This window comes from Alosa alosa, chromosome 6, assembly GCF_017589495.1.
Source record: "Alosa alosa isolate M-15738 ecotype Scorff River chromosome 6, AALO_Geno_1.1, whole genome shotgun sequence".
Lineage (NCBI taxonomy): Eukaryota > Metazoa > Chordata > Actinopteri > Clupeiformes > Clupeidae > Alosa > Alosa alosa.
In genome coordinates, this window is record NC_063194.1 from 34,533,966 (window position 1) to 34,548,370 (window position 14,405).

The 14,405-nt window shown below is 46.9% G+C and overlaps 1 protein-coding gene across 1 annotated transcript in view; it reads left to right on the top strand.

Annotated features, from left to right (window-relative positions):
* The first annotated feature begins 689 nt into the window (after positions 1 to 689).
* LOC125295974 (casein kinase I-like) overlaps positions 690 to 14,405 on the top strand; it is a 19,117-nt gene continuing 5,401 nt past the window's right edge. The window contains 9 exon segments of the mRNA XM_048245569.1: positions 690 to 1,181; positions 3,386 to 3,496; positions 6,050 to 6,198; positions 8,683 to 8,817; positions 8,819 to 8,912; positions 9,383 to 9,553; positions 10,797 to 10,945; positions 11,198 to 11,282; positions 11,650 to 11,706. Coding sequence (XP_048101526.1) covers positions 1,106 to 1,181; positions 3,386 to 3,496; positions 6,050 to 6,198; positions 8,683 to 8,817; positions 8,819 to 8,912; positions 9,383 to 9,553; positions 10,797 to 10,945; positions 11,198 to 11,282; positions 11,650 to 11,706 — 1,027 coding nt within the window. The 5' untranslated portion in view covers positions 690 to 1,105.

Sequence of the window (14,405 nt, forward strand, 5' to 3'; positions counted from 1 at the left end):
TGTGTGTGTGTGTGTCAGACAGACGCTGACTCTGACTCTTGATAAGATGCGGCCCTGTCCCGGCCCTCATGTGGCTCTGATGCGGTTGCAGCTGCTGACCCAGTTACTCTCTTAAAGCAGCGCACACACACACACACACACACACACACACTCTCTCTCTCTCTCACACACACACACACACTCACTCTCTCTCTCTCTCTCTCTCTCTCACACACACACACACACACTCTCTCTCTTCTACGGGCTACTGAAATTGCATTTGTCTGTATATAACTGGCAGGAGCTCTGTTATCAGGACTGGACTGAAAGCCTATAGGCTGGATGCAGTAGCCTAGTTTGTGTTTTTCTAATGTCCTGTATTAAAATAGACTGCTGGCATGCATTTCATAATGCAAATGATACAATAAGATGTTATGCTATATTCATTTGAGTAGGGCTTTAGGAAGACAGAATTCCTGTTGGTAGGCCTGCAAGACAGTTGTGTTCTTGTTGTCTCACCTATTTGCCAAAGTGTATGTCGCCTAATTTGCTCTCATTGCAAGTGTCTTAATAATATGTAATAATTGAATTCAGATTAGACAGGTTAACTGAAGCACAACAGAAACACCACTACACAAAGCCATAGTCTGTAAAATAGCGCTCACTAGATCCCTCCCATTTACGCAGTTACCAGGGGAAGTGATGTCACAGTAATGTTGCGTACTGTTCCATTGTAGAGAGGATTGAAAGTGCGTTCTGTTCTAGACATAGGCGTCTGACAGGGTAGATCTCTCGCAAATCCGTCGCCATCCTCGGAAAGAGAATAAATGATGACCTCCAAAATACGAAGATCATAATATAGACCTTATAACATTTCACCTGAGACCAATATTACGGAGATTTTGCGATCCGTTCCGTAGAAAAGCAATGGTGAAAGTTGCTCTGTTCAGGAAGGAACCGATTTCTCTTTTGGGAGTCGGGGGGGTGGGGGGTGTGTAGGTCTACCAGCCAGTTAGTTAGACAGCCGAGAGAGGGTAACATTCAAGGTGACAAGCGAACTTTGATATTTGTATTGTATTTCTTAATACAAGGGCCTTACGGTACACAGTAACGTTGCTAAAGCAGAATGGAGCTGCGGGTCGGAAACAGGTACAGGCTGGGCAGGAAAATTGGAAGTGGATCCTTTGGAGACATCTACTTGGGTGAGTAGCGTTAAAACTGAACTGTGCATTTTTAGTCGATCAAAATGTAGTTTGTGTTTTTGTGAACCCTGGTAAGTTCCACAATGTATGTGTCCGTTATCGAATGTCGACAGCCAAAGGGGTGAGGCTGTGAATCTAACAGAGATAGAGATGCTAGCCAGCTAGTTCTGGCAGATTACAACTGCGCTGTCACAGCCTAGCTGTGAATGTCACTAGCCTCTCGACATCAGACGCTAGACGCTAGACGAAGATGGCAAAGGGCTGTAAAGATTAGGTTGTCGTTATCATGGTATCAAAGTAGAAGGTACCGTCACCCATCCGTCAGTGAACGTTAACGTGAAGCTAGCATAGTGCTGCTCGTCTTGTCCCTGGAGTGATAGGGGGCTGGATAGTCACTGTCTCGGTTTGAGAACTAGGCTGTCTGTCTGGGAACATCCAAAAGATTGACCGTAACGTTAGAGTCTTGTCTGTCTCGGAAAGAGGCACTGAGCCTACAGCATAATGTTAGTTCACATAGCATAAAACGTAATTGTCTTGTACTGCTTTAGATAACGTTGGTCACAGCCGCCCGTGCTTGACAAACCCTGTTGGTAACATTAGCTGTCAGATTTGCCAAGTTGTTCTCGTTTTCGGACTGGTTACGGCCACGGCAGAGTGCCTCCGTCCCAAGATAGTCCGGCATGGGTGTTTCAAACACCATGTTTGCTGCCAAAGTGTGTCGTTTATGGAAAGCTTGTAACCATGACGTTACATGCTCATGAAGTCAGCTAAGGGGAAACACTGTGACTATGCCACTGAAATGCCCGATGCTCTCCAGTAAGGGCCTTATCTGGCAGGGTGTGTGTTTGTGTGTGTGCAGTCTGCCTCGGTAACTCTGTGTGTGTATGGTTATATAGCTGTGTGTGTGTAGGGGTCTTCTCTTTGCCAGCTGTGTGTTCTTGTTTACTGAAAGGTGTGTGTGAAGTAAAAAACCTTTGCAGGTGTGCTGTCAACAGTCCCCTCGGATAGCATCAGGTGTGCGCGCGTGTGTGTGTACACTACACAAGTGTGAATGCGTGTACATAGTGTCAATAAAGTGTGTTTGTGTGTATGAGTCATTGAGAGACTGTGTGTTTGAGATGGGGAGGTGTGAAGTCCTCATCAGCTGGTTGTGCTGAGCCCCAAGACCAACACAGCAACAGCTCCTGCTTAAGTGCTCCCCATGCCCTGCTGGTGGCAATGCGTGGATGAAGAGGCCTTTAACGTGTGTGTGTGTGTGTGTGTGTGTGTGTGTGTGTGTGTGTGTGTGTGTGCGCGTGCGTGTGTGTGTGCGCGTGTCTTGTGTGATGTGACCATCAGTAGAGGCTACAGTAGCCTTCGTCTTACCAGTTCAGTGCCCTGCCTGTGTAGAGACTTAGTGCTGTCCTGTGTCATGCCTTAGCACTTCCTGACCTCTCTCTCACACACACACACACACACACTTCAAACTCAGTGCTGTCCCATGTCATAGTGCCTTAGGTAATGTTTTTAATGCTCAGTCATTTTTATTTAGGTCAGTGTTTTGGCACCCCCAAAACACACACACCCCCCTGCCTCCCACCCCTTACACACACACACACACACACACACACACACCTGCCAGTTCTGTTGTCTTGATGTTCTGACTCGTGGTTGCGGTTCCTTCCACGCAGAGAAGATGATTCACCTTCTGGGCTTCATGGAGGAATTCTTCATGAGTGCGAATTCGTGTGTGTGTGTGAGTGTGTGAGAGAGAATGTTGCTGTGTGTGTGTTTGAGAATGTTGCCTGTCTTTTCTCAGGCTCTGAGCAGAGGGAGTTGTTGGCCTTGGTGTGTGTGTGTGTGTGTGTGTGTGTGTGTGTGTGTGCACGCGCTGTTCTTCTCGGGTTCAGAGTAAAGGGAGTTGTTGGGAGCTCATGACTCTTGTGGACTTTCTAAAAATGCACAGAAATTATTATTAATAATATTAATAATTATTATTCATTTTCCCTAATTCCCAACGGCTTTATAATCCTATGGCGAGCTGGCTCAGGTTTACAAACCCTATGATCTCTTTCTCTCTCACACACACACACACACACACACACACACACACACACACACACACAGAGACACACACAGCACCCAGCGAGTGTCCGGCTGTGATGGGCCGGTTTTAAATGTGATTGTTTTGTGATTGGCTAACGAGTGTTTGGTCCCGCCCCCAGGCACGGACATCTCAGTGGGAGAGGAAGTGGCCATCAAGCTGGAATGTGTGAAGACCAAACACCCCCAGCTGCACATCGAGAGCAAGATCTACAAGATGATGCAGGGAGGAGGTGAGTGAGTGTGTGTGTGTGTGTGTGTGTGTGTGAATGTGTGAAGACAAAACACCCCCAGCTGCACATCGAGAGCAAGATCTACAAGATGAGTGAGTGCACTTAGCCTGACGTAGTCATACTCAATTCTTGTCAGAATATGAGTCTGATACTGCTCCATTGGGACGTAATTATGGGGCGTGTTTCAACCGATACAGGGGGGAATGCCTTTGCACTCAATTGGATAGACCTAACCAATCAGAGCAACGAAATAGCTTACCGTGAGGTGTAGGAAGAAAACACATGAAACATCCTTCTCCACAAATGCCTTAACATTGTTTTCTGGTCTTTTGTAAAAGTTAGTGCCGTCAATAACTCCTACAACACTCATTAGCGAAATCTAAGAGATACATAGTAGAGTAGGCTATTAGGAAAAAACGGATAGCCTATATCCCCTCCGTTTTTAAAAATAATTATGTTGAACACTGATATGCTACAAACATCTTAAACAGCTGGGAAAGGCTGTCGCAAATCCCTCGAACAGGTGGTCAATCAGAGATTTCAAACGAACGAGGGAACATGTCGCAATGCAACAGCGCTGTTTTCCCTTGATGAAAGTGAAACCACCAGTTTTCCCACATCTCAACTTTGGCCAAAGTTTTCAGAAATAATTGTTTTCAGTGATACAACCTCATTAAATAATATGAATTTTCCAAATGGTGTCTTAAAAGCCATGTCTCCTTCTAGCCACAGCGTTTTTGTTTCAAACATAAGCCTAATCTAAGCGTGCTCAGATGACGTGATAGACCAGGCGCTGTTGCTCACCTGTCCATCGTAAAGCCCGTTTTGATTGGTCCGCCTGATCTAGGGCGAGCATACTTGCTCCACAATGGAGCAATGCCAGACCGAACTTCCATATCTCAAATGTTGTGGGCGGGACTAAGTTCGGAATGGCACCCAGGCTAGAGTGCACTGGTATCCTATAGGCATAGAGTGGATGTACACCAGAGTTTCGTGTGTGTGTGTTGCAACACTGGAGATTTCTGGTCCTGTGGTGTTGGGTAAGAGCCTCCTGTGTGTGTGTGTGTGTGTGTGTGTGTGTGTCATTGGATAAGAGCCTCCAGTGTGTGTGTGTGTGTGTCATTGGATAAGAGCCTCCAGTGTGTGTGTGTGTCATTGGATAAGAGCCTCCAGTGTGTGTGTGTTGTTGGGTAAGAGCCTCCAGTGAGTGTCTCCAGGGCTTCCCAACCACTCTGTTAGCTCACAGGGGAAGCACTCCCTTATATGGTCAAAGAAGGATGTGAGACGCGTTACACACACTTTATTACACGGCTCTTCAGAGTGCTGCAGTAAGTTCCATTCACATGAAAGGCCCGAACGGTGGGAAGGCCCAATGTTAAATCTATATAAATCACCGCTGTCAATGGCAACGGGTTGATTAACGTCTTTCATATCCCTCCGCAAGACATCCGTTCGCTTATTGCAATGGAATTTCATTGAAAGGGAAAGTAAGCTAGTAAGACGTTGCCACGCAACACCTGAAACTGTCAATTTCTATCTGTGTGGTGAACTTTATTTTGTCAGCGGAAGACACGAAGCGGTAGCAAAATTATTTTTAAAGGTGTTAGGTTTCTTTTCTCGTTTTGGCAAGTAGCCGTGTAATAAGCGGGATAATGTATTGTCCGTCAGTAATTATCAGAAAAGTCCCTTCAGGTCGAAGCAAAACCCCTCCGCTGTGCATCGGGACTTATTTTCTGATAATTACTGGCGGACAATACATTATCCCTTACACACTATATAGTCCATTGCTAACTGTGAGTGTGTGTGTGTGTGTGTGTGTGTGTTGCAGTGGGGATCCCCACTATAAAGTAGTGTGGAGCGGAGGGCGATTATAACGTGTGTGTGTGTGTTGCAGTGGGGATCCCCACTATAAAGTGGTGTGGTGCTGAGGGCGATTATAACGTGTGTGTGTGTGTTGCAGTGGGGATCCCCACTATAAAGTGGTGTGGTGCTGAGGGCGATTATAACGTGTGTGTGTGTGTTGCAGTGGGGATCCCCACTATAAAGTAGTGTGGTGCGGAGGGCGATTATAACGTGTGTGTGTTGCAGTGGGGATCCCCACTATAAAGTGGTGTGGTGCGGAGGGCGATTTATAATGTGTGTGTGTGTGTTGCAGTGGGGATCCCCACTATAAAGTGGTGTGGTGCTGAGGGCGATTATAACGTGTGTGTGTTGCAGTGGGGATCCCCACTATAAAGTGGTGTGGTGCGGAGGGCGATTTATAATGTGTGTGTGTGTGTGTGTGTGTGTTGCAGTGGGGATCCCCACTATAAAGTGGTGTGGTGCTGGAGGCTTTATAATGTGTGTGTGTGTGTGTTGCAGTGGGGATCCCACCATAAAGTGGTGTGGTGCTGAGGCGATTAACGCGGTGTGTGTGTTGCAGTGGGGGGATCCCCACTATAAAAGTTATAATTTATGTGTGTGTGTGTGTGTGTGTGTGTGTTGCAGTGGGGATCCCCACTATAAAGTGGTGTGGTGCTGAGGGCGATTATAACGTGTGTGTGTGTGTTGCAGTGGGGATCCCCACTATAAAGTGGTGTGGTGCTGAGGGCGATTATAACGTGATGGTGATGGAGCTGCTGGGGCCCAGTCTGGAGGATCTCTTCAACTTCTGCTCCCGCAAATTCAGCCTCAAGACTGTCCTGCTGCTCGCTGACCAGATGGTACACACACGCACGCATGCACGTACACGACACACACACACACACACACTACATATGCAGGAAGTACATGTGTAGAGATGCACCGATATGGAATTATCTGGAGTAAAATGCACTTTAGATCAATTTACGGATAATTGGGAGTACATACGTTGAGTTGACATCAAAATCATGTCATTCGGATGTGTTTTGAGAAAGTTTGATTTTACCGTTTTTAGTCAAAACTCGTTAGCCTGGAAGTGACCCGGGCATGTAATTTCGCCGCTACAAAGCGCTATTTTTATACCTCTTCTACAGTTCCAAACAACATCACACTTACGTGGTAGTGAGTAGAGGGTCCCTAAAGCCAAACCGAAGTATCCCGAGGTCTTTATGTGGTCGGATAGAGAGTCCAGAATGAATTTCATCAAGCCAGTACCTTTCCGGAAATGTTGCTGCTGCAGCTGGCATCTTTAGGGGAAAGTCCGTAGGAGTCGACAACCGATTATCCCGCCCCTCGGACTGAGCACTGCGAACGGTGAGTGCCCAGACCCTACATTTTAATGTGGGTCTGGTTCGTCAGGCTACCCATGCGTGGCTCCTTTAAGTGAACTCCTAATAGTCCGCAATGATGCAGCAGTCAACAAAATGGCAGTAGCCTAGGCCCATGCGTGGCTCCTTTAAGTGAACTCATTATAGTCCTCAATGGTGCAGCAGTCAACAAAATAGCAGTAGCCTAGGCCTATGTGTGGCTCCTTTAAAGCGAAGGTTCGAAGTAATTAACCCTAGGGTCCTTTGCACCATGACCCCGAGCCAAACACCCTCCCAGAACCTTTTTTCCCTTGGTCGAACCCTGGTCGAGTAGCGCTGTCAGAAACTAATGACGTTCTGCACTCTTGATGGAACCAACTTTTATCTCGTAAATTACCCCACTAATGATGCCCTGAATGGTACGAAACTTCTGCAGTAGTACAACTATGACCTTGAGTCCAATAACGAGGCATTAGAAAGTTTGTAAGTGCACCAGGAGTTTATTTAAATAAGACTTGCCTGATTATCTGCTACTATACCGCTGCGTTGACGTTTCTTCCGTGATTTGGGAAAAGCCTGTAAAAGTCCTTGCAGGAAGCGATTACATCAACATTTTTTGGTATATCCAGTTTTAAATATTTTTTTCCGAAGTGTTTACAACTTAGTGTTAATAATAATAATAATAATAATAATAATAAAACTAATTAGTGGGGCAGCCATGGCCTACTGGTTAGCACTTCGGACCTGTAACCGGAGGGTTGCCGGTTCGAACCCCGACTAGTAGGCAAGGCACCTAACACCTCACTGCTCCCCGAGCGCCGCTGTTGATGCAGGCAGCTCACTGCGCCGGGATTAGTGTGTGCTTCACCTCGCTGTGTGTGTCACTAATTCACGGATTGGGATAAATGCAGAGACCAAATTTCCCTCACGGGATCAAAAGAGTATATATACTTATACTTAATAATTGTTGCAAACTGGACTACGAACAAAATATTAGTGCATTCCTGGATCTACATCCTTATGCATGCTTCCTGCCAGGACTTTTACGGGCTTTTCCCAAATCACGGAAGAAACGGAAGTTCCATCACGCTACTCGGCCAGGGTTCGACCAAGGGAAAAAAGGTTCTGGGAGGGTGTTTGGCTCAGGGTCATGGTGCAAAGTACCCTAGGGTGAAATTACTCCGAACCATCGCTTTAAGTGAACCTGACGTCAGTGAATTGCGAGAGAGTGGCCAGTGACGGTATATGAATCGTTTTCATATCTCTGAAGTAAACGCTCAAAGCAGATAAGCTGGGATAAAAAACTATAGCGACCAAATCAGAGTTTGTGACGGAAACGTATTTTTAGTTTCAACTGAATAAAGCTGCAACTCCTCGGACTGTGTTTTGTGTCCATCTACTCTGTTGCGAACAACCTGCTGCAGCAGGATGAAAGTTTTAATAACCTGTCTGTAACAGAAGCTGACCTGCCTGGAATGGTTAGGACTAGGCCTACTTATCTACTCGTCCCACCGAAGAGTTTGTTTATATGTTTCCCCGACTAGCGCGGTGAAGTGCCGCTCTGCTGAGGTTAAACGGAGGATCATTCACAAGAGGATTCTGGGATGCACAACATCCACACTGCTGACATAATTTTGAGGAAGAAGTAGCCAACTTAGCTCAGTGTAGCCAGACGGGCCTTACATACGCCTAGTCAGGTAATTAGGGCTTTAAAAATTAGGAAAAAGTCAGGAAATTAGGGCTTGAATTTCCCCTTGGGGATCAATAAAGTATCTATCTAAAAAAAAAAAACGGCGCAAATTATCGGCCGGAATTTTGTTATCTGAACGATAATAATATTTTAATTTTTTTCACTTATCGGCTGCCATTATATCGTGCATCCCTAGTGTATATACACTACACACACACACACACACACACACACACACACACACAGAAACATAACTGAAGTGCAGCTGTGTGTTTTCCTGTTCCCAGATCAGTCGGATCGAGTACATCCACTCCAAGAACTTCATCCACCGCGACGTGAAGCCGGATAACTTCCTCATGGGGCTGGGCAAGAAGGGCAACCTGGTCTACATCATCGACTTCGGCCTCGCCAAGAAGTACCGCTGACGCCCGCACACACCAGCACATCCCCTACCGGGAGAACAAGAACCTCACCGGAACCGCCCGCTACGCCTCCATCAACACACACCTGGGCATCGGTAAACACACACCCCAGCCATCCTTATCATCACGTACACACATACACACACAATCTGTCTAATTTAGTTGTCTGTAATTGTAGTTATGTGTCTAATTTTACCTGTGTGTTTGTAGTTATGTGTCTAATGGGCAGCTGTGGCCCACTGGTTAGCACTCTGGACCGGAGGGTTGCTGGTTCGAGCCCCGACCAGTGGGCCGCGGCTGAAGTGCTCTTGAGCAAGGCACCTAACCCCTCACTGCTCCCTCGAAGCCGTTGTAGCAGGCAGTCACTGGCGCCGGGATTAGTGTGTGCTTCACCTCACTGTGTGTTCACTGTGTGCTGTTTGTGTTTCACTAATTCACCGATTGGGTTAAATGCAGAGACCAAATTTCCCTCACGGGATCAAAAAAGTATATATACTTGTACTTAAGCTAATTTTACCTGTGTCATGGACCTTACTGTAACCTGTGTGTGTGTGTGTGTGTACAGAGCAGTCCCGGCGTGACGACTTGGAATCTCTGGGCTACGTGCTGATGTACTTTAACCTGGGCTCGTTGCCATGGCAAGGGCTCAAGGCCGCCACCAAGAGGCAGAAGTACGAGCGCATCAGCGAGAAGAAGATGAGCACGCCCATAGAGGTCCTATGCAAGGGCTACCCATGTAGGTAGCACACACACACACACATGCCCATAGAGGTCCTCTGCAAGGGCTACCCATGTAGGTAGCACACACACATGCCCATAGAGGTCCTCTGCAAGGGCTACCCATGTAGGTAGCACACACACACACACACACACACATGCCCATGCCCATAGAGGTCCTCTGCAAGGGCTACCCATGTAGGTAACACACACTCACGCCCATAAAGGTCCTCTGCAAGAGCTACCCATGTAGGTAGCATGCACACACACATGCCCATAGAGGTTCCTGCACACGCATGGTGTCACACTTTCCTGCAAGGGGCTGCCCATCCATGGTAGGTAGGTCACACACACACACACACACACACACGCCCATAGAGGTCTTCTGCAAGGGCTACCCATGTAGGCAACACACACTAGGGGTGTAACAATTATGCATATCGATGCATTGGCTTCATAGCATGCAGGCTTGCTGTAGTGCATCTCAAGTTTGAGTGTTTACACAACTGACCGACTCTCCGTCCGAGTAGTGACAGAAGTTCTGTAGCAGAGAAGTGGTTCATGTAGCCTGTAGCTCTGATATAAGATAATATACACTCACTCCGTTGATGGGCAACTCTCTCTGTTTGCATTAGGCCTACAGTACTTATTAGCTCACCTCCGCTATAGAACCACTTCAGCTGGAGGCTTTAACAGGCTTTGGTTCCGCAATAGAACCACCTCAGCTAGAGGTTTTAACAGGCTTGGACGCTGGGCATCCAGAACTGTGCAGTAATAAAATGATGTGACCTGTGATCAGTCGGGTTAACGACGCTGATCTGATTACGCAGCTATTAGGGGGGAAATAACACGCCCAGTAACCCGGCCCCATTCCAAAGTCAGTGTTTAATATTTGCCCGTCCATTTAGCCTTTAATATTTGCCATTTTTTAATACATGAAAATGAACCAAAATCTATAATTTCCTCGACAACAGACCCCCAGGATCGAATCGCATTGCATGCAAATTTTGAAATATCGTAAATAATCAAATCGTTGGCTTAAATAATCAATATCGTATCAAATCATGATGAAACTGGTGATTTACACCCCTAACACACACACATGCCCATAGAGGTCCTTTGCAAGGGCTACCCATGTAGGTTACACACACACACACACACACACAGACACACACACACACACACACACACACACCTTTAGAAGAACCACATGCACTTTGGCTTTGTGCTAACTGTGTGTGTGTGTGTGTGTGTGTCTTCAGCGGAGTTCGCCACCTACCTGAACTTCTGCCGTTCGCTGCGTTTCGATGACAAACCGGATTACTCCTACCTCCGACAGCTCTTCAGAAACCTCTTCCACAGACAAGGCTTCTCCTACGACTACGTATTCGACTGGAACATGCTCAAATTCGTAAGTGTGTGTGTGTGTGTGTGTGTGTGTGTGTGTGTGTGTGTGTGTGTGCAAGGCTTCTCCTACGACTACGTGTTCGACTGGAACATGCTCAAATTCGTGTGTGTGTGTGTGTTTAAGTGTGCATGCATGATCTAGTGATGATGACCGTGTGTGTGTGTGTACTGATGGGTTTTGTGTAGTAATGCATTATGTATAATAATGATGATGAGCAAATAAGTAACAGTGTGTGTGTGTGTGTGTGTGTGTCAGGGTGCTAACCGGGCAGCGGAGGACCCTGATCGTGAGCGGCGGGAGCGCGAGGATCGTCTACGACACGGACGAGCACCCGCCAGACCACGCCACAGGACACGGCGCCGCCCGCGCCGCTAACGCCCACCTCACACACCGGTAAACACACACACACACTTCTACGTGGACACGGCGCCCAGCCACGCCGCTTAACGCCACTACACACCGTAAACATTATTACACACGTGTTTATACACATACATATATTATCGGTTACCGAGCCGCTAACGCCGCACTTTCACACTGGTAAACATACTACACACACGTGTTTATTATTATTATACACGACACGCCGCCATGCTTCTACCGCTTACTGTAAACACACCAGTAAACACACACACACCCCCCCACAGGACACGGCGCCGCCCACGCCGCTAACGCCCACCTCACACACCGGTAAACACACACACACACACGCCCCCCACAGGACACGGCGCCGCCCACGCCGCTAACGCCCACCTCACACACCGGTAAACACACACACACACACGCCCCCACAGGACACGGCGCCGCCCACGCCGCTAACGCCCACCTCACACACCGGTAAACACACACACACCCCCCCACAGGACACGGCGCCGCCCACGCCGCTAACGCCCACCTCACACACACACACACGCCCCACACAGGACACGCTAACGCCCACCTCACACACCGGTAAACACACACACACACGTGCCGCACACACATACACACACACGACACGCCGCTAACGCCCACCTCACACACTGGTAAACACACACACACACGTGCCGCACACACATACACACACACGACACGCCGCTAACGCCCACCTCACACACCGGTAAACACACACACACACACACACACACACACACACACACACACACACACACACCCCACACAGGACGCAGGGGCAGCCGTGGCCTACTGATTAGGGCTTCACATCCACGGCTGAAGTGCCCTTGAGCAAGGCACCTAACCTCACTGCTCCCCGAGCGCTGTTGTTGCAGGCAGCTCACTGCGCCGGGATTAGTGTGTGCTTCACCACTGTGTGCTGAGTGTGTTTCACTAATTCACGGATTGGGATAAATGCAGAGACCAAATTTCCCTCACGGGATCAAAAGAGTATATATACTTATACTATACCTCACACACCACACACACACACACCCCACACAGGACACGCTAACGCCCACCTCACACACACACACCCCACACAGGACACACTAACGCCCACCTCACACACCGGTGTACACACACACACACATACCCCACACAGGACACACTAACCCCTACCTCCCACACCGGTACACACACACACACACACCCCACACAGGACACACTAACCCCTACCTCCCACACTGGCACACACACACACACACACACACACACCCCACACAGGACACACTAACCCCTACCTCACACACCGGTGAATTTGAACTTGCTCAGCGAGTGACTGGCGACGAGTAATGATGCTCATTAGCTATGCACCAATCACATCGCCCGCGGAGCCGAGCTGCACCAATCACATCGCTGTATCTGATATAGGCGGGACAGAGGCAAGCTAAACTGATGATGACAGCGCTGCGACGTGTCCAAATGTCCAGAATTGGTCGTAGTGTTATCAAATTGCGTCTACATCCGGAATTGGTCAGTAAACATTGGTTGTAGTGTTATCCAATTGCGTGCAGTGATTTTTTTTTTTTTCAAATGCATGCTTGGTGCCGATGGCAGATGGTGTTTCAATTACTACGTCCCCGCCCCTGAAGCGGACCGCTTGGAATACATCAACGTAGGGAGCGAAAAGGACTTATACTTATGAAATCTTTGAGCAAATGTAAATAATAGTTTAGCCTATTAACAGGAGTGTCATGAACAAATTCACAGTGGAGTAGGATGTTATATCGTCAGCTAAACTATAATCATAGATTTTGTCACTTGAAATAGGCTGCGAACGCACCGAAGTCAAACTGTAGTTTTAGGCTGCATGGTCAGGGTCAAAATCGCTATTTTTCAAACATTTAGAAGGCTCGACATTGAGCTTTGGTATCGGACTTATCATCAGTAGCCTCTACATATGAACTCAAGCGTAAGAACATTGCGGTACACATAGTTCACTAAAAAAGAAAGATTTTGGACAACCACTCCTTGCAAGATGGCAGAAAGCAAGAAAACAAGCGGTTGTTCAAAACCTTTTTAGTAAACTCTGTGTACACCAACATCATTCTCAATACTCGAAGTTCATGTGAGAGACACTGATGATACTTTCGATCAAAGTTTTGCGTTGTGTCAGCCTTCATAGTATTTGAAAAAATAACAATTTTACTTGATTGTATCAAAAAAGTAGTAGCCCTATAGGAATCCCATTCAAAAGGTAATTTCAAAACGACAAAGCATACAAGCTTAAAAGTGGCGCTTTGGGCACTTGTGCATTTATATGAAAATTTGACTTGGGTACATTCACAAAACACTATATGATGCATTTGGCGAAAGTTACATGAGATGAAACGGTGATTGTTTGCTGATAAGATGCACCCGCGTTTGTTATGGGCGTGCTGCAGAGAAACTTCTCTGTATGACCTTAAACCGTTATTTGTGATTGGTTCAAAGCGGTTCAAGGAACTCAATGATTTTAAACCCCAAACTGTGCCCTCCCAACCGAAATAAACGAACGCCTACGGATCTAGGCCATACTCTCTGCGAAGTCAGAGAGTCTGGTTTCCAGGCTAGTGGTCATTGCGATTTATTTTTTTTTATCTCAACTGGTTGTAAACTTCACCCATTTGTGTCGATTTTTAGCCGCTTCATGGTGCGTCGTTACACCCTAGTCTGCAGCCTCATAATTGTCAAATACGAAAGTTGACTATTTTCCAGGGTTCCAATTTACACTGTGCCATGTGAAAAATGAAGGTAGATAAATGTACTGAAATTACATGATATTAAAAAAAATATGGTAACACTTTATTTTAAGGTTCACATGTTAGCCACCAATACATACCTAATTAATACCTGTATTAGTGACTTGTAAGGCATGTGTTAGGCAACATTAACCATTTGTTAGGTGTGTATTCACAAATTTTTGTTCATGACGAATTAGGCCTTTATTATTGATATAATCTTTAATAATGACCTTGTAAGCCTTGATCTCTACATATTAATTTTAGTAGTAAGTATTAAAAATAGAATATGCATAACCTACTTGTAT